Source organism: Galeopterus variegatus, unplaced genomic scaffold, assembly GCF_000696425.1.
Source record: "Galeopterus variegatus unplaced genomic scaffold, G_variegatus-3.0.2 Scaffold588, whole genome shotgun sequence".
Classification (NCBI taxonomy): domain Eukaryota; kingdom Metazoa; phylum Chordata; class Mammalia; order Dermoptera; family Cynocephalidae; genus Galeopterus; species Galeopterus variegatus.
In genome coordinates this window covers 294,535-321,699 of record NW_007726699.1, presented here as the reverse complement: position 1 = coordinate 321,699, position 27,165 = coordinate 294,535, and the positions used below count along the sequence as shown (strand labels likewise).

Below are 27,165 nucleotides of genomic sequence, written 5' to 3'. Positions count from 1 at the left end.
GTGGGGAGGGAGTTAGAGGCTTGGGGGAGGAGCCTGGGGCCAGCTGCTGTCCGGGTCCTGCCAACAATCGGGTCCAAGACTCTGGTCCCGTAGTGTCGCCGTCCATACGCTGCTGTACTACAGAGACCAGTCGCCAGTCTGCCTGGCAGGAGAAGCCGCCCGCAGAAGCGGCCTCGGGGAATGGAAGCGGAGAACGCGGGCAGGTAGGCCGGGGCGGGCCGCCGCCCCTCCCTCACGCCCCTCGCGGTGGGCCGGCGGGGGCGAGTGCGCACACGCAGGGGTCTTTAAATACCGCGGCCGGAGCACAAAGGCCGGGGCCGCGCGTGCGCACCGCGGGGCTGCTTGGACCCCTCCCCCCCTCCTCACCGCGCGGGCGGCCGGGGCAGCGCCGAGGGCCGCCGAGTGTGGCTGGACCCCTCTTTAGTTCTCCTGATAACCTACTGGCTTTAGAATATATTTGCAAGCAGTCAGCAGTCTCTGGTTAATATCTCTTTCCAGATGTCGTTCTTGGCCACATTTCCCTTCACCCTCCATTACCATGCAAAGAGCTGTAGAGATCGAGTGTCACACGTATCCAGCTCCAGTTTTCACTTTAAAGTTAGTAGATTTACTGTGGCTTCTTCTCCAAAAGTTTACCGAAAGCAACGTTAGGGGTCACACGATAGATAATATCGCTATGGGAATATGTATAACACTCTTTGAAAAGTCAATCTAAAAATTGTCTTTGAGGGCCGGCCCCGTGGCTCACTCAGGAGAGAGTGGCGCTGGTATCGCCGGTGGGTTCAGATCCTATATAGGGATGGCTGGTGCGCTCACTGGTTGAGCGTGGTGCGGACCACACCGCGCCGAGGGTTTTGATCCCCTTACCGGTCAAAAAAAAAAAGAAAAATTGTCTTTGAGTTTTCCAGTGGTTTGGGGGACGATCTTAAGGTCAGTGTCCTTTGGGAGTGTTAGGTAAGTTAAGAGAAGGTTTTGCAAAAACAGATTTAGAGATTTGAACTCCTGGCAGAAAGCTAAATGAGAAAAGTAGATGTGATTACAGAATCCTTAAATAGAAAAAGAGTGATGGTTTACATTGAGATAAAATACTATTAGATATAACAAAGAGTTATCCTGACTCTGAGTGGCCAATGGGTGCTGAACTTAAGCAAGACACGACACTTCTATGAGTCTGCTTATGTCTGTTAAAAAAGGATATCTCGAATTTGGTTCTGACATGCTGCAAATTGGTGTTGTCTGGATAGGACAAGGGCTACTGCGAGGCTAATGTCTCAAATCCTACTCACAGCACCAGTTGTCTAGCTCTTAACCCTGTTCATGACGCCAATTGTAAAGTTAGGTGACCATGCTAGTTGTCACGGCTCTTTTACCTGCTGGTAATCCTGCACCGACTGGGTCGATTGTTGAGCTCGGACTCAATTCACAAGCCCATTCACAGACTGGGTCACAAACCCTTCACACGCCAGGCTGGGTCACCAGACCCCTTCACGCAGGTGTGTAAGCTAGGCAACCGGCCACATAGTCCTTGGAAGCCGCAGGTCTGGAAAAACATTGCCATGCAGGGTGGGCACCCGAGGCAGTAAAACACCAGCCAAAGTGGCACCACCTTGCAGGCATACTTACTCCACCTACACACATACAATGTTTACGGAACCACCCTGAACTGGCTCTGAGGCGAGGGGAGCCTGACCAAATTGTTCCATTTTCCCAACAATCCACACCTTCAGGGTCCCTTGCCGTATGATCTACGTGTTCAGAATCTTATTTCCGCAGTGTTCCCTTAGCAAGGGTAAATGACCCTTATATTTACATAACCTATTGTCTGTTCAGTATGCCTTAAGGCTTGCAGGTCTGTCCTTTTAACTGTCAGCTGCATATGTCCAGTTAGTAGTAACCATTGGTGTGATCCTCCATGCAAATCGTGTAGTCATACCGATGGGCAGTTCAGTGCATATTCAGCAGGCCGATATGTTGATCACACGACTCTGGTGTAGTGCCTGCAAACCAGAACACTACAGGCGAAAAGACAGGAGAGTTATTGGTACCAATAGGGGAAGTTCTCGCCCCTCTGGTAAGATACATGCCAGTTTGCCATCCTGAGAAATTGCAGGAGTAGGTATCTTACCTGGCTTATGATACCATACTTTATCTGCTAACACTGTTGGATCTGTAGGGTCTACATGTAACAGTATAGGGGGACTCATAATTGGCCATAATGATAATACAAATGTGCCCTTTGGAATAGAGCACTCATCTGTTCCAGGCCATGTCACCTTTACTCAAGGAGGCCACATACTTGTCACCCAAGGTGAAACTTGCAAGCCTTCCTCTAATCCTTTTCCCTAAGGTCCTATTAAACCTACCCAGCATATATGGGGTCTTTTATTCTCCAAGGCCATTCCCATTGTACTGTCTGTCCCTGTTGCAAACAGGTTGGGGCCAGTAAGAGAATATTTCTATTCTTGCCATATCCTGGCTTCAAAAGCTTATCTTTAGTGGTAATTTGCAGCTGTATAGGTGCTGCAGCTGTGTGCAACAGAGCTTCCACTAGGGAGTTCGCCCTTGCAGAGTCTCTCATTTAGAATTCTGACTGTTGGCCATAATCGCCGTGCCCTCCCCTTCAGGGATGGGGGTTGGGTAGATAAGCCTTAGTCCCTTTTTTAAAAGGCCTTCGTACCAATCATTCCCGCTGCCTGGGGATAATATGGCACATGTAACTTCCACTGAATGGAAAACTGTAGCCTCCACCTCCATGGGTAATGGTTGTGTCAAAGTTTCCTCCACAACCTCTGCTAGGCCTAGCACAGTTTGCAGCTCTTTGGACAGAGGACTCATTGACACAGTGCTCCTTTGTTCTATATATGCTCCCCATTTAGACAAAGGGGGAGTCTGAGCTACACTTCTTTGAGAGTTGGTTGCCCACGTGTGCAGCCAACCTATTATAGGGTATGTCATCCTTACTAGGACTTTGGCAGTTCCTGTGATAGCTTCAGTGGCTATCAAGGCAGAATACACAACTGCTAACTGCTTTTCTATTAGGGTGTTGTGCACTTCAGCACCCTTCCTGAGCTGAGACCAGAATCCTACAGGTGTGCAGAATCAGTCTTGTCTCTGCCTCAAATCCCATCCTAACCCCTCCTGGGTTATATGTATGTCTAACTCAAACGGCTTAGTGGGGTCTGTCACTTGTAAAGCTTGTACTTGCTACATTGCCTTTTTCATAGCCCGATAAGCTTATTCTACTTCCTCAGTCCAATCCCAGAGGGCTCCTTTCTTTGTCAGTGCATATAGTGAGCATGCCATTTGGGCCATTTGGGGTACAAAAGCTCTCCAATACCCCAAAAGTCCCAAATATGTCTGTAGCTGAGCCACTGTTGTGGGTCGAGGGTATGCCTGTTATCTTATCTGTAATAGCTTCTGGGATGAACCTCATCTTACCCAAACAGACCACTCCCAGGAATTTGACTGACAGCCCAGGTCCTTGCACTTTGGCTGTGTTCACGGCCCACCCACATTGTTCCAAATGACTTAGCAGGGTTGGAGCTGCCTGGGTTAAATCTGCAAGAGAATCAAGGGTTAGTAACACATCATCAGTGTAGTGAAACATTGTAACCGTGCTGGGCCTAGTCCACTTGGGTAGGTCCCCAGCCACCAAACCATGACAGATGGTTGGGCTGTGCAGATAACCTTAGGGCAATACTTGAAAGGTCCACTGTCTTCCTTCCCACATGAAGGTGAACTGATCTTGGCTATCAGCTGAGATTGGAATGGAGAAAAAAGCATTTGCAAGGTCCAATACATAATGATAAAGATGGTTCTAGCTGACCCACCAAGTCGTGAACTGAAGGCACAGCTGCATGCAAAGGAGGCACTACTTTGTTCATTTCTCAATAATCTACAGGTACCATCAGGCTTTTTCACTGGCCATACCGGAGCATTAAATGGGCTTTGAGCCAGACGAATAATATCAACTTTCTCTAATTCCAATATAGTAGCACTTATCTCTCCATGTCCTCTCGGTAGGTGATACTGCTTTTCATTAACTACACGTCTTGGCTTGGGTAACATCTGTGGGTCATATTTAGCATATCCTTGTAACACAGGCTTTACTATCTGTATTTGCAGCCAAAACTCTCCAACTGTTGTTTGCAGGTGCAAACCATAAAGTACATCCGTTCCCAAGATGTATTCAGCTACAGGAGATGTATATACAGTATATACACGAGGAGGTAATCTTCCTATGCCCAATGGCAGTGACACAGCTTTGACCTCAGTACTATGTTTTCCATAGCCATCTCAACGAACTGTGGTCCCTGGAAACTTATCTGCATTGCCATATATCAGGCTACATTCTGCACCTGTATTCACCAATGCCAAAACACACTGCACATTCGTCCTCGACCAATATATTGCCAATTTAGCATGAGGCCTCTGGTCCTTGCCTGCCCCCAAAAGACGAGTACCTTGGCCTGCTCCCTAATCAGAATGGAACAGTTCATCCGCCTCCTCAGGGGCAACCAAAAAGTCCTTTAAACCACTGAGCATACCTTGCTATCTGTTTCCCAATGTTTGGTGAAACACTGTTCAGGGCGGAATTGCTGCCACAAGACAAACAGAACTGCATTTGGCTGCCGGTTAATTTTCTTTTTATCAGCCCCTGCTGCAAGCAAGTCAAGCCACATCTGCTTATGGCTAGTCTTGCTTGGTCCCTCTGGGATAAAATACCGAGTACTTCTTGAGGGTTTGGTCTTAGCCACCTTTTGGACCCCTTTTGCTTGTCTTCTATCCTCTACTTCACCCAAGCCAGCTATCATGGTCGTTATCTCATGTATAGGATGACCAATGTATGGGGCCAGTATGGCCATCAGCAACCCAAAGGACATTGATGGGGCATTTCACATTGATGGGGCATTTCACAGTGTCTCTCATGCTGCCTGTAAAGTTCTCATCGTCCTGGCCACGAGTGTTCACATTAAACATGGACTGCCACATCCCCAGCTCTCAAATGATTTGGACCAGCTCAGCATACATTTGCCATTTACTAACAGCCTTGGGCAGTTCTCCAGCATTTGCCCACATGGTTCAGGCAGCTGCATTCACCCAGTCCATCAAGGAGTGATTACCTCGTCCGGGTGCATATCTGTGGCTATTTTGCAGCCGTTGCCTCAGGGATGGGTGCAAGGTGATGGAAGCCAATTTCTCCACCTCCTCACCAGAGCACATTTCACTATCCACCTGTAGGTCTCATAACAGCAACAGCCAAGCAGCCAGGGTCTCTCCATGTTTCTGCCTGAACTGTCTCCACAAGCCAACCAGTTCAACCTGGGTATATAGGACATAGGTAGTGAACTGGGTCACCTGTGGATCACCCACCAGTTGTCCGTCCAGTCCCATAAGCTGCTTGTGCCTCAATTTCTCATGCACAACAGGTTGTGCCTGGAGATGCTTGGTTTCCCCCAATTCACCATTGGGTTGGTTGTCTTCCCTGGTGTGAGGGGCAGAAGTGGCCAGTTGCCGCATGTTGTCCTCCAGGACATTTATCCATGCTTCCAATGACTCTGCTTTCTGCCTCGAATCTGCCAGTAGCTGCACATCATCTCCCAACAACTCTGCTTTCTGCTTCAGCTTTCAATCAGTTTGCAGCAGAGTGAGCAAAAGCCAGGCTCCGGTCAGCAGAAAAGTGGCCACTGGGCACCACACACTCAAAGACAGCCACATTTCTTCCCCCTCCCAAGGGATTTTCTGCCATAGTACCTGGTCTATGCTGCCTTACAGTACAGTGTGCAGCACAGGTCCCGGTCAATAGAAAGGTGGCCATAGGGCACAGCATATTCACAAATAGCTACATTTCGTCCTTCCAAGGGCTTTCAGCTCCTGTATCTGCTCAGAGTCCTGTCGCAGGCTACGCAAAATGTGGCGTAATCCTGCTCAACTATGCCAATTTGTCTGGCAAAATCCTGCCGACTACACCAATTTGTCTGGCTACAACAAGGGCTACTGCGAGGCTAATGTCTCGAATTTTGCTCACAGCGCCAGTTGTCTAGTTCTTAACCCTGTTCGTGATGCCAATTCTAAAACTAGGTGACCATGCTAGTTGTCGTGGCTCTTTTACCTGCCGGTAATCCTGCACTGACTGGACCAATTGTCGAGCTCAGGCTGGGTCTGGAGCTCCCAGACCCCTCAAGCCCATCCACAGACTGGGTCACAAACCCTTCACTTGCCAGGCTGGGTCACCAGACACCTTCACACAGGTCTATAAGCTAGGCAACCAGCCACACAGTCCTTGGAAGCCGCAGGTCTGGAAAAACATGGCTGCACAGGGTGGGCGCCCGAGGCAGTAAAACACCAGCCAAAGTGGTGCCACCTTACAGGCGCACTTACTCCACCCACACACATAAAATGTTTACGGAACCACCCTGAACTGGCTCTGAAGTGAGGGGAGCCTGACCAAATTGTTCCATTTTCCCAACAGGCATTAATGTGGAAAGGGTGTACTTAACCAAAATAGTCTTAGCTTTTAGGAAAAGAGATATATGTAAAGTGTGTGCTTTATCCTGACTTTGTGGATCAAATCCTAGAATAAAGTACTGTACACTTCTTTCCTAAAAGAACTGTAAAAGTAAGGGATTCACTAGAACTTGTGGAAATCTCTGCTACCCTTGTGATCTTACTTCAGTGCAGAATTAAAACCTGGGCAAAGCCTATCATCAAATGAACTACACATTATAAGACCTTATTCAGAGTCTTACAGCAAAATAATTGGATTCTGGTACACTGTTTAGCTCCAGGCTGTGACTTACATTGTCATACCTTCATTTATAGGTGTATATTCCATTTTTTGAATTTTTTGTTTGCAAAGCTTTCACCTTCAAGACATATGGAAAATTCTGTGTAATACTCTAAAGAGTTTATTCTTGGGGGTTCTGAAATGACTCAGATCCAGGTAATCCTGAGAAAGTGAATTCTCTGTTATACTTGACTTTGTGCTAATCAAGGAATGGAATTATGGGTATAGTAAATTTACTTTTTATTTTTAGAAGATTAATTTCAAAACGTTCAAAAAAATTCCATGGATATAGACTCTTTTAAAAAGGGAAAATAGTTCAAGAGTTTTAAAAACCCCTTACAGTCTAAACCAGAGAGGGGAAAAAAGTGAAAACTAGTATGTTTCCACTGAGCTCAAGCATGAAAAAAACATTTACCAAAGATGGAAAGTAGGATGCCAAATGAAAAATGACTGGAAGAGAGTGACATGGACCACTACGAATACAGAAATACAGACAGGAAAGGTTAACCTTCAAATGAGATCAGGCTTTCTAGAAATGTTAAAGAGCCCAGGAAGGACTGTTTTAATGAGATCTGAACAATGAGAAGGGAAAAAAGTTTGAAGTTTTCTGCCCAGTCCAGTGGCACAGTGTCAGTACACAGAAAATGTAAGTACTTAGTTCTGATTTTGATTTTTCATCTCCTCTGTTAAGGAAGGTGATTATCAGACTAGAAATGGCAGAACAAATGTCTGAAAGAGATTTAAAGCTCAAGATCAATGAGCACGTTTAAGAGAACTTTTAGCTGCTCTAACAGAAATCATATGTCCTGGCCTGGATGAGTTGTATTTCAAAAGAGAGGCCAGATTACAGCGGTCTTTAAGGACTTGTAGAGAACAGTGCAGGGCCTGAAGTCGGGAAATAATCACATGGGTCTCTGTTCTTTCCAAAGGTAGAATCTGTCCTCTATAGACATTGATTCTAAACAAAATTTTTACTTAGCATTGGTTACTGAGCATTTTTAAAAGGAACTCGTGACTACTAGGCTACAGTATAAGTTCAGAAAAAAGCAAGACATATACAGTATTAGTTAGCATCAGGGGGATGTTGACAGGAGGTACCTAAAATTGTCTTTTTATTATTATTATTATTATTATTATTATTATTATTATTATTATTATTATTGTAGATTTACTAAATTTTGTTTTTTAGGTTTTGGGGTTTTTTTTTTTTTTTTTTCCTTTTTGTCTTTTTTCGTGACCGGCAACGGATCGCAACCCTCAGTGTCGCGCCCGTACCAGACTGGGACCGGCAACAGGATCGCAACCCTCGGTGTTGCTCCCGCACCTCACTCAGCCAGTGAGTGGCCGGTCTGTATGTGGGATCCGAACCCTCAGCGGGAGCACCGCCACGCTTCCCAAGCGGCGCACTATAGCAGTGCGCCACCGGGCCGGCCCCATTTGGGGGGTTTTTTCCTGCAAAAAGTTTGTTTCCATTTGGTCCAAGGCTTGGGAGAGGGCTCCAGGGTGGTTAAAAGCTGCCTAGTGCCTAGAGCATGAGACTCAGGCAGAAGTCCTTATACCAGAAGGTGCAGAAAGACCCCTTAAAGGCTGCTGGGCTCTGGCAGCTCCTAGTCATGCTTGAGGGTGAGCCTTTTGAAGAGATATTCACCCAGCCTGTCCTTGGTGCAGGCCAGCCTGAGGAAATTAGTCAGGTGGTCGCCCATCGTCTTGATGAGTATCACTTCCTCATCTAGGAAGTGACTCTCCTAGAGATCACAGAGGTGGGGATCTGTGTGGGCAGAACCGAGAGTGTGAAGATCCAGAAGGGCCTAGTTCAAGTTGCTCTTCAGGGCCATGGCAGATTCTGGGTCATCCAGGGTTTCACCCCACTCATCTTGAGACCATTTCTGCACATCCTGGAAGAAGGCACAGCCGCCACACTGGTTCTGCATCTTCAGGAGGTGCTGGGCACCAACTTGCAGAAGAAGTGGCCCACACCCCATAGAGCCACATTGTCGTGGTTGAAATAGAAGCTGAGGGAGGAGTACAGGTAGGAGGCCTACAGATGCAGATTGACTAGGCACTCAACAGTGGTCTCCACCTTGGTGGAATAATTCTGATGAATCTGGGAGCTAACGGTTGGTTGTCAGTATGGACCTAACCGCAAAAAAAATGGTATTCATTGGTCATTGAAGCAGAAGGTGACCGAGAAGATGTTCCCAGAGGTCATGAATCAAGAAGACATTGGAGGGTGGTTGGAAGCTGGAAAAGAGGGAGTCCCTGGGTGTGTTCCGTCCAAACACTGTTGAAGTAAGAGATCTGCGGGACCTCTGGGTAGGCATGCTGCCAAGTGTTTTACATATGCCGATTAATGTAATCCTCATAACCAATGAATTAGGTGCTGTAATTCCCATTTTACAGATATGGAAGCTGGAGGATAAAGAGGTTAAGGAACTTGCCCACAGAGCTAGTAAATGGCAGAGCCCAAAACTGAATACAAGTGGTCTGGCTTCTGACTGCCTCCCTTGCTGACAACTGCCATACCACTTTTCTTTGTGTGCCAAATGAAGCTGGACTGATGGCAGTTCAGTTAGGTGAAATAAAAAACTGGTTTCCTACTGAAAGAATGAAGGGTAGACTAAAGAGTGGTCTATACTGATGCCATGACGTTCTAGCCCCAACTTTGTTCTTTTTAACATTTTAACAACTTCAAAGTGCTGATGGCATGGGGTTTGTGGAATTGACAGATTGAATTAGAGTCCACCTAAATCCTGACTGGCTGGAATGGTGAATCATCTTTTACAAAAGGAGGCACAATCCTGTACTCAGGTACAGAAAAGTCAATGGTAAAGTGTTGGATGAGGGAGAAGTAATATAAGGGCAGTTTTCATAGATGGTAAACCAGTATGAATCAACAGTATAATGCAGGTGCCAGTAAAGCTAATGTAATGTGTTCTGTAGTTTGTCTCAAGAATGAGGCAGTTGATAGCCGTGCTCGGTTTCAGTCTGATGAGGCTCTGGAGTATTTTGTTGATTCTGAGCAGCAAAAAATAACCAAATAGTGAAGAAACTTGAAATCATATTGTGATGAGGAACAGTTAAATGAACTGGGGTCTCTGGCTTATTTTAATCTTTGTATTCACAGTTTCTAGTAGACTGTGCACATGGTGAATACACACTTAGCAGTATCAAATGCAGTCTTGTAATAGTTATGCAGTCCATCACAGTTTATATAACTAGCCCCCTTTAGGCAAGCATTTAGATTATGTAGCACTTACTGTTTTGAAAGTATTCAGGATTATATATGCTTAAGTGAAGATAATAAAACATATTCAGGAAATAGCAATTTATCCCCCTATTAGGTATATACCCAAAGGAATTGAAATCAGTATGCCAAAGAGATGTCCACACCCCAAGTTCATTGCAGCATTATTCACAATAGCCAGTATATGGAAACAACCTAAGTGTCTATCAGTGGATGAATGGATTTTTAAAATGTGATATATATACACAGTAGAATACTATACTGCCTTTAAAAAGCAAAACAAACAAACAAAAAATCCAGAAAATTCTGTGATTTGTCACAACATGGATGAACCCAGAGGACATTATGCTAAGTGAAATAAGCTGGACAAAGAGACAAAAACCATATGATCTCAATTAAATGCAGAATTTTAAAAAGTTGAACTCATTGAAATAGAATAGAATGGTGGTTACTAGAGGCTGAGGGCAAGGGAAGCAGGCTGGACAGGGAAAGGGGAGACACTGGTCAATGGGTAAAAAGTTACAGTTACAAGGAATAAGTTCTGGGTTCTGTTGCACAGCTGGGTGACTACAGGTTTTCTTTGTTTCCAACTTTTTTCCCCCGATACTATAACAATGTATATTTTAAAATAGTTAAAAGAGAGGATTTTAAATGTTCTCATCACAAAGAAATGGTAAATATTTGGGCTGGCTTCGTTAGAGTGTGGTGCTGATAACACCGAGGTCAAGAGTTCAGATCCCTGTATCTGCCAGCCACCTCCTTCCCCACAAAAAACAAAGAAATGATAAATATTTTAGGGTGATAAGTATGCTAACTAGCCTGATTTGATCATTCCACAATAGATACATGTATCACATGTATCAAGACTTCACATTGCACCCCATAAATATATAGTTATTTGTCAATTAAAAATAAAACTTAAAAAGTAAAAAAATTTTTAAAAAGAAAATAGCAACTTAAATCCTTACAATAGCATAAAATAACTGAAGATTAAAGAAGTTGGAGTCATTAATTTTAGAGAAACCCTTAAAGATTTAGTTTTTTGAAATCCAGCATATCTGAATTAAATAGACTTCTCAACTCTGTAGGGGGGGGAGTGTTTTGAGAAAGATTGTCAGAAAATACAGTTCATCAATTTCAGACAGCTATGAAAACCAATCTTGTGAGAACTGTAGTTCAGCAGAACAGGCGTGCAAATGGAGGCTGGGAGAGAAGAAGGGATAAAATGCAGGAAAAGGAGAGAGGTAGGGCAGAACAGAGGTAGTGCAGAACAGGGGACACACGTAAATGATGGGAGAAAAGTGAACACAGGGAAGTGAAAGCATCATTATGCTTATAAGTTTGGTATTAGGAAATTATAGAAAATAAAATATCTTCGGAGTCTGTTCTGAGTCTAGACACATATAGTCCTATTTTCTGCACGTTCTCAATGTATGTAGAAATCACTGAATCTAACCACTCATTTTCATGGTGAAGGACTGGAAGCTGGAGAGGATGAATGACTTGACTCATTGCTCTTTGTTGCTATCCCTCTCCTAGAGAGTTATTGTTCAGAAACATTGTAGAATTCTGAATTATGAAGTGACAAATATAAATGCAACAAATGTATTTAAGAAATATTTTCATGCTGAGATTAAAACAGGTTTATGCTGCTTACAAATTTAGCTATTATTTAAAAAATTAAATTATTCAGAACTCTTTCATTTCCTAGCATTCAAGTTCATGAGGTTTTTGTGTAGATATAACGCTTTTTTTCTGCCAAATAATAAGAATGTTGTAATCCATCCTCTTTTGTTTTGGCTGTTAGAAAGCTGTTGAGATGACCAGGCTAAATTTAACATTCAAAGATAGTATATCACCTTAGAACTAACACATTCTGTTTTCCATAGCTTTATTTTTCTTTTTCTGTTCTAACTTATCGTAAAGTGATGTTTTTAGAAAGATGAGGAGGTTCGTCATAATTATAGATACGTTGCTGGGGTTTTTTTTCAAAATTGATACATATCTCTAAGTACAAAAGTTCAGATTCTTTTTCTTCATTATGTTTTACATTTTATCCAGCCAACTGTGATTTCTAGAATTTTGATTTTCGGTTTCTGAGTCCCAGAATTTCTGAAGATGCTTAATGATTCCTAACTATACTAAGGTAGCCATAATTTATAATTTTTTTTTAAAGTGGAGAATGCTTTTTTAGTGTGAATGGTATCTACCGAATTTGTGTATTTTAAATTTGGATTTTGTGAAGTGTTCAAAGTGGGACACATCCAAGAAACTCTGAAAGTGGTAGCAAGAAACATGGGGGAGAGTGGTAGATAGATTGCCTTCCTGACCATGTGACAGACTAAGAATTCCTGCATTCTTTTGGCCACTCATTCATTGTGACCATGTCTTTACTTGTATATATTCAAATTAAAGGCGCTATTAGCATTTCAGGTAAAATGCCATTACCCACAATCAAAAGTTGCAGCCCGTTTTATCAAAATTTCCACAGGTTAACTGCTAAAGATCTCTTGATCTAACCTAGCCATATACAACTCCTCACTAGAATATTTAAATCATAAACACGTAACAACCAATATTCTAACAATTTATTGAAAAGAGCTGCTAATAGTATTAAAGAGAAGAAGTGTGGAAAACAGGGGACATTTTTTCTGCCAGGCAGGTTTCTAAACACTTCATTTCTCTTTGTTTTTACATTTTAACTTCTAGTCCCTGTGTACATAGTTTCCCCATGTGCAGTCTTAGTTTGCAGTACTGTTTTGTATTCTTTTACACTTTAAAATACATATTAAATTTTCTGCTTTTATATAATATCAATAAATTTAATTTTTTTTTTTTCCTTTTTGAGACCGGCAGCACCGCGCTCAGCCAGTGAGCGCTGTGAGCGCACCAGTCATCCCTATATAGGATCCGAACCCGCAGCAGCACTCCCAGCACCGCACTCTCCCAAGTGCGCCACAGGCTTGGCCCAATAAATTTAATTTTTAATAGATAATATTTTCTCATGTTAATGTACTATAGTTTACTAAATCATTGTATCATCTTTATTTTTTTTAATAATCTGAGAACAATATATTTAAAGAAATGAAACTTTTAAGATATCGTATAATATTTTTCTCACTAATTCTTAACCTTTTCTTTACCAACTTACCCTTAAAGATAGCTCGAAGTCAAAAATGCCTCTCCAGTGGTTTGTCCATTGGGATTGTGCCCCTATTTATCTTTGAGCATCCAGCATTCTGGCCTAGCCACCCACAAGTGGTCCATAACCCTGTGTCTCCCTGAGCCATTTAAGCTTATCCAGGGAATGCTTTATTGCCTTTTTTTTCCCTTAACAATTTTATTGAGATAATGATTTACATACTACAGAGTTCATCCATTTAAAGTGTTCTCATTTTCCTTTTTAATCTCTGCTTTCTGGGCTCCCTACTCTCTTTCTCTTCATGTCGTGGAGGAAGAAAACTAATAAGTTAGAGTGTCTTGTCACAGAAAATATGACCTTTCTCTACAAATAGTAAACTGTACTTTTCCATTTTATTTCCTAGTGTTTTTTTTCCTCCTGTATGACATTATTTGGCATTAGCTATAATTTGAGTTTCATCAATATGTGATCGCTCCCCTAACTTTGTGCTGATGGCAACAGCTTGAGCTAGTGGCTTAAGGTCATCAGAAATGTTTTTTTTTGAAATTGTTTTCTTTGAAGGCCTACGTGGCTTTTCTTTGAACAGAGTTTAGATCGTGTTCAGAAGAGAAGTTTAGAGGGTTTTTTTCTTTTATAAATTCAACAGCTATTTACAAAATATCTGCTTCTAGTTTCTATTTAGTGGCTATCTTAGCCTTTTTATGCTGCTGGATAATTTATAAGTGGTAGAAGTTTATTTGGCACATGGTTCTGGAGGCTAGGAAGTCCAAGATCGAAGGGCTACATCAGGTGAGGGCCTTCTTGCTGTGTCCTAACATAATGGAAGGCATCAGGTGGTGAGAGAGAGACAGACAGACAGATAGACAGAAAAAGACACAGGGAGAGGGCCTAACTCATCCTTTTATCAGGAACCCACTCCTGCAATAACCTACTCCTGCAATAATGGCATTAATCCATGAGGCTCTGCCCTTATGACCTAATTACTTCTTAAAGGTCCCATCCCTCAGTAGTATTGCATTGGATATTAGGTTTCCAACACATGAATTTGAAGGGACACGTTCAAACCATAGCAGTGACAAACCCCCCAAAATACCACCAACAACAAAATAACAAATCTAGTAAAAAAATAAGTAAATAGGCAAGGAAGCCAAAAGAGAACCTTAAGTTAGATTGGAGGGGCTCTTTGTGACAAAATGATTACTGAAGGTAGGGACACAAATTGTATTTGTGAACATTTGAACCCTGTATGGTTGACAGGCCTTTCAAGTCTGTCTATTAGAAAATTCCCATGATCCCATTTCAGAGAAAGTACAGACTGACTTGACAGGACTGGTAAGTTTTATTGGTGACACATCTTGTCATTAAACAGTATGAGAATTAATGTTTGGCAAATAAGCACTCAGTAAAGGTTGGGCGAATGTGTGCGTACAAGAATAGATTTTCCTCCTCTCTCTCCTTCCCTATTTACTCTAAGTAAATATTACAGTCTGGTTACAGAATGTTTGGATCCTGAAGATATTTTTTTTCATCTGATCATTTAAACTTACATTTGGGTAATTTTATTGTTATTGTATCTTATACTTAATTTTTCTTTCAGCTATTCCCTTCAGCAAGCTCAAGCTCTTTATACCTTTCCATTTCATCAAATGACAGCTGAAGCTCCTAGGATGGCGGTTATAAATGAACAGCAAATGCCAGCAGAAGTTCCAGCCCCAGCTCCTGCTCAAGAACCTGTACAAGGTATTTTTCACCATGATAGTTTAGAAAAATAGATATTGGATCAGCCAACTTATGTAAGAAAGGGCTTTATGATGAATTTTAGATCTATTTTAGTGTTAAAAAATGTAATCCACTTTTTAAGTATTTAGTATTTGCTAAGCACTGTGATAGATTCTGGGGAATAAAAGAACATGGATCCTGTCTTCAAATATCTTACAACCTAATAGAGGAAATTAATAAGTGAACACATTATACCTCAGCGTACTAGGTGGTAAAGAGGTACACAGGATGAATGCTCTGAGTTTGTGAGATTGGCACCTAACTTGGACGGAGGGTTCAGAGGCAGCTTCTCAGAGCAAGGAAACAATACCAGAGCTCTGAAATTCCAAGGGTAAGGAGACTTCATCCCATGAAGAACAGAGTGGGTAGGATTCCAGGCTGAGGGAGCAGCATGCGCCAAGGCACAGACATGAAGAAGCATGACACAGTAAAAAAAAGCAGTGATTCTGTTCACAGGAGTCTGGAATGTAGCAAGGAAATGGTGAGAGATGAGGCTGGATGGGGGTAGTTGAGGCTTGTTTTTTATCCAGAATAGAGAATGTCTATTCTGTCCCAAAGGCAATAGGGAGTTGTTGAGAGAATGTAAGCAAAGTACTGATTTAAGTAGATTGGCATTTTAAAAAATCAGTCTGGAAATATTATAGAGGATAGACTGGGTGATAGAGAGCAAGGCAGAAGTTGGAGGCAAGGAGTAGATTAGATTCTATTTGAATAAACTGGGGAAGAGATGAGAACATGAAGGGGTGGAGAAAGACAGAATTAGGAAATACTCAGGAAGTAGAATTACCCAGCCATGGTTAATGGATTTCATGTGGGGGCTGAGGGAGAAAGAGGTGTCTGGAAGTAACTCCCAGGGTTCTGGCGTAGGTAGTTGATTGAAGGAAGCACCATTCACAAAGACAGCGATTTAAAAGAGTAGGAGAGTAGATTTTGGGGGGGTGGGCGGTGGAGAGAAGGTAATGATTTTCTCCAGTGTCGCAGTATTTCTGTGAGAAATGTGTTCAGAATTTCGTTTAAGATTCCAGGAACACACCTAACTCCAGTGCATTGGAGATACCTCCTGTACTGGTCTCTACCATGTTTCTGGACAGGGAGCACTAGGACTTGCCCAGCTACAAGCCAGTGGTGGTGGATCCCTTGGCATAGGGAGTGGCTAAAGCAGTATGAGGCAGTAGTGATGAAGGACTACCTTGATTCTGCCAGACTTGGTGGGGGACATCAAAGAAGAGTAGAACAGGGTATGGGCCTGAGAAATTAGGAGAGATGTTAAAGAATTAAGGGTCAGAAACCAAGGCTTCCTATTGGGTAATTTGGTCAGATGTTCTCAACCCTGGTGATTTTGCCCCACCAGGGACATCTGGCAGTGTCTGGAGACATTTTTGATTATCATAACTGGCAGACTATTACTAACATCTAATAGGTAGAGGCTAGGGATGCTGCTGTTAAATGTTCTATGATGTGCAAAACAGCCTCCCACAACAAAAAATTATCCATCCTAAAATATCAGTAGTGCAGAGGTTGAAAAACTCTGCTTTAGGTCCTGGGATCGGATCCCTAGTCTTACCTTTTGATAAATACTGCCAGCCCAGAGATTTCACCCTCAGCACCTCTGAATTCACCTCTGTCACTGTGAGTAGATCAGAATATACCTCACAATCTCTAAAACAAGCCCATGAACCATTTGAGGTTTCTCTACTACTGGAAATTATGGAGAAATTGAGTTAAAATGTTTCCCTTCCTTCCTGTTTTTCTATTTATTCTTACATTTGTTTACTTTATTATTTATGTATTTATATTTAAAATTCTTATAAAATGGTATGTAGAAACTTTGTATCCCCAGGGAGGCCAAGATGCCAAATAAGATTGTGTGGACAATCAATCTATGAGTATCATGTGAGTTTCTTCCCAAGAACGGCTTGCAGGGGAGGGAAAGTGTGGGGTAGGGCCTGCATGAACCTAGTTCTAGGGTGAAAGAAGGGGAAGATATTGCAGAGGAGATTGATGTTGGGCAATATAATAGTGTAGTTTTGGGGAGATAGGTCAAAAGGCAACTTTTTCATAGGCTGACTCTTCTGGGAAAGCTGCTAAAGTTTCTAAGTTAAGGTTTTCTTCATCTATATTATGGAAATCATTGTGTTTCAGAGGCTCCAAAGGGAAGGAAAAGAAAACCCAGAACAACAGAACCAAAAAAACCAGTGGAACCCAAAAAACCTGCTGAGCCAAAAAAATCTGGCAAGTCCACAAAATCAAAAGAAAAGCAAGAAAAAATTACAGACACATTTAAAGTAAAAAGAAAAGTAGACCGTTTTAATGGTGTTTCAGAAGCTGAACTTTTGACCAAGACTCTCCCTGATATTTTGACCTTCAATCTGGACATTGTGATTGTAAGAATTTTTGTCCTTGTTTGATTTTATAAATAACATTGGTAGATTAGCTTAACAGTTGTCCTTGCAAATAGCATTTTGCTGAAAATCATTTCTAAGAATCCTTTTAGTGGTAAATGGTGTCACCGTAATGAGGTTGTATTATATGGGAGTGCTCTGAGGGTGGGCTCCAGATTGGGGCTGTTTGGGTTCAAATCCTGTCACAAGGTATATAATCTTGGACAAGCCTTAATCTTTCTAAACACCAGTTTCCTGACCGATGAGACAGAAGTGTGATACTAATACCTCCCTCACAGGGTTGCAAATAAATGAAATAATCCACATGAATCACTTAGATTGCTCGATACCTGTGAGTACTCCATAAATGATAGCACTGATTTTGAACTTCTATTTTTGTCAGTAACTGTAAGAAACATCAGCATGTGAACAATTGTGTAGGTGATGTAGAGTAAGGTATATGTTGGGAGTGAGAACCAGACTTGTGGCTGGACATGGGCTCAGACTGATTGATTGCTCTAGGACCTCCCTCTTTCCAGACTGAAGGCAGTCCGGTTGGGTGAGGCTATGGGGGCTGGAGTCATGAGGGAATGAATCGGGTTTGTAAAAACCGCAGCAAGGACCGGCCCATGGCTCACTTGGGAGAGTGTGGTGCTGATAACACCAAGGCCAAGGGTTCAGATCCCTATATAGCTGGCCGGTTAGCTCACTTGGGAGAACATGGTGCTGACAACACCAAGTCAAGGGCTAAGATCCCCTTACCGGTCATCTTTAAAAAAAAAAAAAAAAAAAACCACAACAAAACCTTTAATGTAAAGGAAATCTCTTTCCTCCTTGTGGAATACTTTGTTAAGATCAAGAGTAGTAATCGATCAATGGTATTGCTTATGATGATAGATTAAATTTGTATTTTAATCAATTCAATTTTGTCTACCACTTCTTTATAGAAGCCATAGGCTTTAGCCCTACTTTTTGAGACTAAAATTTATATTATTTTGTTTTGTAGATCGGTATAAACCCAGGACTAATGGCTGCTTACAAAGGGCATCATTACCCTGGGCCTGGAAACCATTTTTGTAAGTGATTACTTTTTTATTAATTTATTTTCAAATTAGATATCTTTGTTAATAGGTTTTTTAAAACCAATTATATTTTTAAAAAGAGGGACTGTGTGTACATATACATTCATGTTTCATGTTTTCTCTTTGTGTGTGTGTATGTGCATGAAAATAAGGGTTTGAAATTATATGCCACTGTTAACATTTTGTTGTATGAGAATGGACAGGCATGAAAAAGAATAGTTTCTCTGTTCAAATTGTTTTCAATAAGTTTTACTTCTTTTTTTAAATGATTTTTAAAAAATTGTTATCTACAGACATTAGTAACATTAATATATCTTTGTGGCAGTGCAGACAGTATACTGACTTTTCCAGATTTCTGTTGATCTTATTTCCTAGGAGTGATGAAAGCATTGATCATTGGCAATCAAGTTGTAATAGTTATGAAATGCTGCCACTGGAGACATTCTCTACAGATACTTTGTATCTAGCTGAAAACAGTTGTAAAGACCCTCATACTATTAGAGTGACATTTAAAACCAATATAACTACTGTCGATTGTTGATTTATATATAAAGTCGTCTTACATATAAATTGTCTTAACACAGCATAGCAGAATAATGCATGCAGTAGGCCCTCAGGAAATACTAGTTGATTATTTAAGTAACATTAAAAGCATTTATGGCAAATGATAATGCATTTTTGGAACTAATAACATACTATCTTCATTATTTTAAAAAAAATTTTGTAGGAAAGTTTGAACTTTTAGATTTCTCCTGTGTCAGGGTGTTTGAGTGTTTTTAGTCTTTTGGTGTATGTTTATCAGTGAGGTATTCCGGGGATGGGTGATGGTATCATCAATTATTATGTACTGAGTAGCTATGTATTCTCAGAGAGGCATTTACCTTAACCCACTATGAAAAGGAGGTACTAATAGTATAAGACAATTGTGATGATTAAGTCAGAGAATCTATGAAAAGGGCTTAGCATTGTACCTAACACATAGTATAGTAATTGCTCAATGTAGTATTTGACCTATGTTAGCATTTTTTAATTATCCTAAGTCCTTTTTTTTTTTTTTTTTTAATTTCAAAAATAGAATGTAGCAAAAACTACATTCTAAAACCTTTGACATTCTGCAGAAATCAGCTGAACTCTTTTTTCACAGGGAAGTGTCTGTTTATGTCAGGGCTAAGTGAGGTCCAACTGAGTCATATGGATGACCACACTTTACCAGGGAAGTATGGTATTGGATTTACCAATATGGTGGAAAGGACGACTCCAGGCAGCAAAGATCTTTCCAGGTAATTACATAACACTTATTTTTATGGATTGGAACCTTGACCATGATGTGCCTCATATACTCCAGGAGCATCGTATATATCTAGTTCAGGCTGAGCTCAACAAATATGTTTTACTCTCTTTCATTGGGAGCTGCCTGAATTTAGTAAATTACAAATATTGCTGTATTTATTTTCTGACTACTTTTTAATTCAATTTTAGTAAAGAATTTCGTGAAGGAGGACGTATTCTAGTACAGAAATTACAGAAATATCAGCCACGAATAGCAGTGTTTAATGGAAAATGTAAGAATTACTTTTAAATTTTATCTTTTTTCTTTTCCAACATTATGGGCAATGTAAATAAGTTTGTATTTCATTTCAGGTATTTATGAAATTTTTAGTAAAGAAGTTTTTGGAGTAAAGGTTAAGAACTTGGAATTTGGGCTTCAACCCCATAAGATCCCAGACACAGAAACTGTAAGTCCTTAAAATTGCATTTTGTAAGGAAGCTAAATATGAAATTTTTTTTCTAGCTAATTTTCCTACCCATCTTAATGTCATGAAAAAAAAAAACCCACACTAACTGTATTTTGTTGAATAATATCTATATTGCTACTTGAACTAATCATTGCAAATTAATTCAGATACTGTTAAAGTATTTTTAGAAAGAGCAACATTTGTCAGCTAAATGTTTTAATGATGCTGTGTTATTCAGCTAAAGTATTAAGAGGAACTAGCTCACATACTACTTTCAAAATAAATTTAATGGCATATACTTGTCAAATTCATATGGTTTAGCCCTTGTACTCAGTTGTGAAACAAACATGTAAATGTAGGCATGATCCTGATTAGTAAAACATATTGCCCCATTTATATATCTTAGCCCAACTTCATTTTAGAGCTGTATAAATAATACATCCAAAACAAGCATCCAGCCAACCTAACTGACATTTGATACTAGTGTCTTATAGCCAAAGTCATCATGAAGTAACATAGTGGTTCTTAAACTATCATTTCAGCAGGGCTTCTGCAGATATTTGGTTCCAATTTTGCTTCTTAAATATAGTTTTATTTTTTGTTCACAACTTTAAAAAACATTTTAAGTGATGGAAAAGCCAGTGTTTTTGTGGAGACCTCAGAATAAAGTTTCTGCCACCTACATGCATTTGAACTTCTTTTAAAAATTTCTTCTGTTTTTACCTTCTTATAAATATGCAGTTGGTGAGTTAGGTTGTAGCACTGGTATTTCTTTAAATGGAGGCCCACCTTTATTTACTTGGGTAGTCAGTTTACTACTTCCTGTAGTGTACGGCATCATTGTTTGTTAAATGCCAGACACAGGCACGCCTCAGAGGTGCAATAATAATTGAAGTTGGATCATATCATATTAGGTAGTTTTAGCTCTTATACGAAAACACTTCAAAAAGTTTGTGGGAAAATAGAATTAAGATAATACGAATCTTTTCATTTTTTTGAAGACCTCTCAATGAGCTGTGAATGCACTTATTTTTAAAATTTTATTCTTTATCGTGAAATATTAACTGTTACTGATGTTAGTAATTCAGCTTTGAAACAAACAAAAGAAAATCTGCTAGGCCAGCCCGTGGCTCACTCGGTAGAGTGCGGTGCTGATAACACCAAGGCCACAAGTTCGGATCCTATATAGGGATGGCTGGTTTGCTCATTGGCTGAGCGTGGTGCTGACAACACCAAGCCAAGGGTTGAGATCCCCTTACCGGTCATCTTTAAAAAAATAAAAATAAAAATAAAATAAAAAAAAAGAAAATCTGCTTTTTCAAGTTTCTGAATCATTTTAATTGAAGAATATCTTGAGATTGGAAAATGTGCTATTACAAAATCTGATAACATTTGCACCTACCTATCTTTATGAATCAGGATTTTTTCTAAAAGCTCCATAACCAAAATAAATAAATAATGTGGTTTTTCCTGTAATACATGATATGGAGGCCAATTAAATAATTGCAACGAATATCCATAATCCATCAGCCTCACTCTATTTATTTATGCTTTTTGAAGGATAGTTTGTTACCATCAACCAAAATGATAAATGCAAATGTCTTTTCCTATAGCTATTTTATTTCTAGGAATTTATCTGCGGATATATGTAGTCATATTTGAAATTAAATATGTGCAAGGTTTTTCACTACAGCTTATAATGGCAAAAGATTGGAAACAACTTAAATGTCCACTGTTGGGCTCTGGTTAAATAAATTATGAAAGTTCCACCTGGCTATAGAGAAAGGAAGCTCTTTTTACTCTGTATTGATACAGAATTACCTCTGAGATACATTGTTGAATGAAAAAAAAGCAATGTGAAGGACAGGGAGTAGAGCATGTTACTATTTGTATGTTTTTAAAAAGGGGTGAGGGAGGAAAAAAAACTATATATATATGCATATAAACACACACACACACACACACACACATACATACATACATACAAGGGTGCTTCAAAAAGTTCATGGAAAAATGGAATTAAAAGATAATGCAAATACTGCTGTAGTTTTTATGTCCCCCTAAGCTCATGTTGGAGTTTGATCTCCATTGTAACGTGTTAGGAGGGTGCGAAATCTGACTATGATATTTGAAATGTGGGACCTTTAAAAGGTGATTGGATTATGAGTACTGTGCCCTCATGAATGGATTAATCCATTCATGGATTAACAGGTTATCAGGGAGAAGACTGGTGGCTTTGTTTTTTTTTTAATTAATTAATTAATTTATTTTTTATTTTATTATTATTTTTTTTTGTTAAATTTTTATTTTGTCAATATACAATGTATATGATTATTATGGCCCATCACCGACACCTCCCTCCCTCCTCCCTCTCTCCCCTCCCCCCCCAAGAATGTCCTTTCCGTTTGCTTGTTGTAACAACTTCAAAAAAGTATAGTTGTTATTGGGTGAATTAATTTGTTTATTTTTTAGCTCCCACCAATGAGTGAGAACATGTGGAATTTCTTTTTCTCTGCCTGACTCGTTTCACTCAATATTATTCTCTCAATGTCCATCCATGTTGTTGCAAATGGCAGTATTTCATTCATTTTTATAGCTGAGTAATATTCCATTGTGTAGATATACCACATTTTCCGTATCCACTCATCCGATGATGGACATTTGGTCTGATTCCAACTCTTGGCTATTGTAAAGAGTGCTGCAATTAACATTGGGGTACAGGTATACCTTCGACTTGATGATTTCCATTCCTTTGGATATATTCCCAGCAGTGGGATAGCTGGGTCATATGGCCGATCTCTTAACCCTTGACTTGGTGTTGTCAGCACCACGCTCTCCCAAGTGAGCTAACCGGCCATCCCTATATAGGGATCCGAACCCTTGGCCTTGGTGTTATCAGCACTGCACTCTCCCAAGTGAGCCACGGGCCGGCCCAGACTGGTGACTTTATAAGGAGAGCAAGTGAGCACGTTGATGGGTCTTGCTCAGCCCTCACTATGTGACAACCTGTGTTGCCATGGAAACTCTGTAGAGAGTTTCCACCAAGAAAGCCCTCACCAGATGTGTCTCTTGGAACTTGACTTTTCCAGCTTCTAAAACTGTAAGAAATAATAATCTTTTCTTTATAAATTACCCAGTTGCAGATATTCTTCTATGAACAACAGAATATTCATGAAAGGTATACTAGTCCATTTTCTGTTATGCAAACTCTTATCTGGACACATTTGATTATTATTCACAGAGTACCTATGGAACTGTCAATATTGATTGACCTTGGATAAAGGAACTAGGTGGATAGAGAGAGAGTTAAGAAGGAAGACTTCATTATATACTCATATGCCCTTTCATCCTTTTTGAATTGCAAACCATATATTTGCTATTAAAAAGAAAAGTTGTTAGTTGATAGATGAACACTGGGGAGAGTAGGCCTCATTGTATTTTAATTATTAACTTTGTAATAAGTAAATATTATAGATTTGAACTTAAACACAACTATTTTATTGATTTTACATATATTTGTATGTGGTAAAATATCAAGTTATTAACCCAAATAAAGATAAATTTTCTAATGTCAGTATGAGTGGATTCAATAGAATTGTAAGATTTCTGAAACTGTACAATTTTACGATTCTAGCTCTGCTATGTTATGCCATCATCCAGTGCAAGATGTGCTCAGTTTCCTCGAGCCCAGGACAAAGTTCATTACTACATTAAGCTGAAGGACTTAAGAGATCAGTTGAAAGGCATCGAACGAAACACAGATGTTCAAGAGGTGCAATATACATTTGACCTACAGCTTGCCCAAGGTATGTCACTGTCATCACAACTTTTATTCATTTTGTGTTACATTACAGGAAGTATATTGTGGCTTTAAAAACAGGAGAGAAGAAAATTATATTTGCAGTGATAGTGCTCTGATAATGGATATTAGTCATTGTTAAAATCTCTTTTTGCCAAGGTCTTCTATCTACTCTGGGCATTACTGCAAACATTGAGGATCTAAGAAACATTGTGGGGCTGGCCCGTGGCTCACTTGGGAGAGTGTGGTGCTGATAACACCAAGGCCACAGGTTCGGATCCCATATAGGGATGGCCGGTTGCTCACTGGGTGAGCGTGCTGCTGACAACACCAAGTCAAGGGTTAAGATCCCCTTACCGGTCATCTTTTAAGAAAAAAAAAAAAAAGAAACATTGTACCCTGCCTAAAATTAAATATAATAGGTTTTCCCAATTCTTATGAGTTAATTTAGTATATGCTACAAAGAACTTAAAAGATTATAGCAAAAGGTGTATCTCAGTATATATTAATATGAAAAAAAGAATTATTCATGATTTCTGAATAAAGCTATTTTCAAAATTGTTGTACAGAATCAGTTTTAAATCTTTTTTACTTTCCTGACAGAGGATGCAAAGAAGATGGCTGTTAAGGAAGAAAAATATGATCCAGGTTATGAAGCAGCATATGGTGGTGCTTATCTTGAAAATACGTGCAATAGTGAACCTTGCAGCTTCTCTTCTAATGGGCCAAGTATGTTCTCCTCCATTTGTGTGTCCTTTTCAAAGACTTAGTTGGGTCAGGATCAGGGGAAAAAGTTTACTAGAAAGAGAATTAATTATTGAAGAATGGGAATGGTAATTTAAAAATTTATTTAGTAACTAATAGTGAAATTTGATGGTTATTTGATGTTTAACCACACAGGTGTTTACAGCTCATTTTCTTTTAAGTCATAGACTCTAAGCCATCCTTAGTTGCATTTTCCTCCTTTAATAACAAATGAGGATTTATCAGTAGTACATCTGAAAATAAGACAGAAACTTATAATTATATTCAAGAAGCTTGCTTAACAACTTTAATAATAGTTTTCCTTCACTGACTCTTAAAAACTACTAATTTGATCATTTAAAACTTCTAAATAGAATAAACTAGCATTCTTGTCCCCTCCTAGCAGCCGATGGTGCGGAGTTAAGAGGAGAATCAACTTTCAGTGACATTCCAAATGGGCAGTGGATGACCCCGTCATTTACAGACCAGATTGCTTCCTTTAATAATCATTGTGGAATGCAAGAACAGGAAGAAGGAAACCATGCTTAAGAATGGTGTTTCTCAGCTCTGCTTAAATGCTGCAGTTTTAATGCAGTTGTCAAGAAGTAGAACCTCAGTTTGCTAACTGAAGTATTTTATTAGTATTTTACCCTGTTGGTGTAATTATAATACAATTATATAATATAAGTGTGTGGTAGAATCAACTGTATGACCCCAAGTGGTTTGGAAGGAATAAGTAGGGGTTTTTGTATCTGAATTAACCATCATTCCAGCTTTTTATATACTATATTTCGTTTATGAAAAATTAATTTTTCTTTTGGGAGTCACTTTTTATATGTAATTTTAAAATACAACAGTCTGAATGTTTATAGTTGATTCTTAACTGTGCATAAACCTAGATATACCATTATCCCTTTTATGCCTAAGAAAGGCATGCAAATAAGAATTACCACTGGTAAAGAGGCAAATGTGTTGATTTTCATATATGAAGTTAACCCTCAACGGAGTCTCATTGTTAGTTTTTAGTGGTGTTAAATGGGCTCCCTGAATCATAGTCACACAGACCTCTTTGCTTTACCAGTGACGCGTGTTTGTGAGAGGTGCTTAGTAGTAAACATGTAGAGTATGGCCTTGCAGTAGCAAGCAGGCCTTATCTGACAGGGCATTGAGCCCTGGCTTTGGCCGCTTTGCCCCTGTGTGTTAACCCTCTAGTAGGCAGAAACTGTTCTGCTGGGATGATAGGTTCCAGATAATGCAGTAGACCTTTTACATTTTGTTACTCATATATGTTTTACTTGAGAAATATAAATTTGACAGGGAAGGAACAGAATTTCTCTGTCAATATTTATTACCATTCTGATTTTATCCTCCTTGACTTTAAGGATGTGACGTGTAAAGTGATAAGAAATGGACTTTCAAAAGGCTGAGCAACAAAATGCTGGAGGTGTTTGATAATCTTATTTAAACTGGTGCTTTATGTAAATGAGATGTGCTTAAATAAATAATACAGAATTTTTCTTGCTAGGTAAAACTAATAAGCCAATAATTTTAAATATTCTTTCTCTGGATTGTTGCTGTTTGTTACTGTGGACTCAGTGAACCTCATAGAAAGGTTGGTTTGAAGTATGTACCTTTGTGATTTTCTAATGCGTTTTCCATGGTGCTACAAGAAGTCCAGACTTCTAGGTCTGGAAGATATTAAAGTTAGGTATTCAGAAATGCCATTTGCATTCACTCTTGATCACCCCTCAATATTCTGATTTCATACATACCCAGGGAGCATGCTGTTTTTTCAATATGAAATATTTATGAGGTTTTTTCTTCCTCAGGAGGTTATATCCTGTTCTTTTTATATTAAGAGAAACAAATTCTTGTTCTGAATCTAAACGTGCTTTTTAGCTGTGGGAATGATGGATTTTATTTTCCTTAAGTCTAGGTCAAGCTGTGTAAAAGTCATTCATGTTATTTAAATGATGTACTGTACTGCTGTTTACATGGATGTTTTGTGCGGGTGCTTTGAAGTGCCTTGCATCAGGGATTAGGAGCAATTTAATTATTTTTTCATGGGACTATGTAAAGCATTTAACTAGGTATTGCTTTGGTATATAATTATTGTATGTTTACAGTAGAATTTTTATTTGAGTGGGGAAAACACCCTTTAAATTATGACAGACACTCAGTAAAGAATGGGTTTGAGATTTTCCAAGCATACAATAATGGTGTTTTTCATTAAACATGACAGATGAGTAGTAAATGTTGATAGACCCTGTACATGACAGATGAGACTTTTTCAATGAATAATATTGAAAGATTTTTAAATGCATTTGAAAGTCTGATGGTTTTTACAATAAAAAATATTAAGAATGATTATCCTTAAGTGACAGGCTTTTTTTGTAGCAAGACTTAATGGTAGTCTTTCCTCCTTTAAACTTTTTTTTTTTTTTTTAAATTATTGACATGTAATCGATTGT

At 39.6% G+C, this 27,165-nt stretch overlaps 1 protein-coding gene and 1 pseudogene across 2 annotated transcripts; one reads left to right on the top strand and one right to left on the bottom strand.

The window, feature by feature from the left end:
* On the top strand, window positions 1–27,064 carry TDG (thymine-DNA glycosylase). Of its 2 annotated transcripts, none has more exons than XM_008570279.1 (10): window positions 1–203; window positions 14,771–14,913; window positions 17,095–17,336; window positions 18,340–18,409; window positions 19,560–19,695; window positions 19,895–19,977; window positions 20,057–20,151; window positions 23,786–23,957; window positions 24,554–24,679; window positions 25,101–27,064. In XM_008570279.1, exons 1-10 carry the CDS (start codon window positions 181–183, stop codon window positions 25,241–25,243), a joined length of 1,233 nt encoding a protein of 410 aa, XP_008568501.1. In that variant the 5' UTR covers window positions 1–180; the 3' UTR covers window positions 25,244–27,064. The 2 variants fall into 2 exon arrangements, with proteins under 2 accessions (XP_008568501.1, XP_008568500.1); XM_008570278.1 differs by having other exon boundaries at window positions 32–203; window positions 25,098–27,064.
* Window positions 8,395–11,990, bottom strand: LOC103588573 (annotated as a pseudogene).
* Window positions 27,065–27,165: the final 101 nt, after the last annotated feature.

Bases quoted from the DNA above. Each gene is read 5' to 3' on its own strand.
- TDG (XM_008570278.1), top strand. From the start codon at position 181: ATGGAAGCGGAGAACGCGGGCAG. The intron at 20,152-23,785 runs GTAAGTCCTTAA...TTACGATTCTAG, and splicing joins AGATCCCAGACACAGAAACT to CTCTGCTATGTTATGCCATC. The intron at 24,680-25,097 runs GTATGTTCTCCT...GTCCCCTCCTAG, and splicing joins CTTCTCTTCTAATGGGCCAA to CAGCCGATGGTGCGGAGTTA.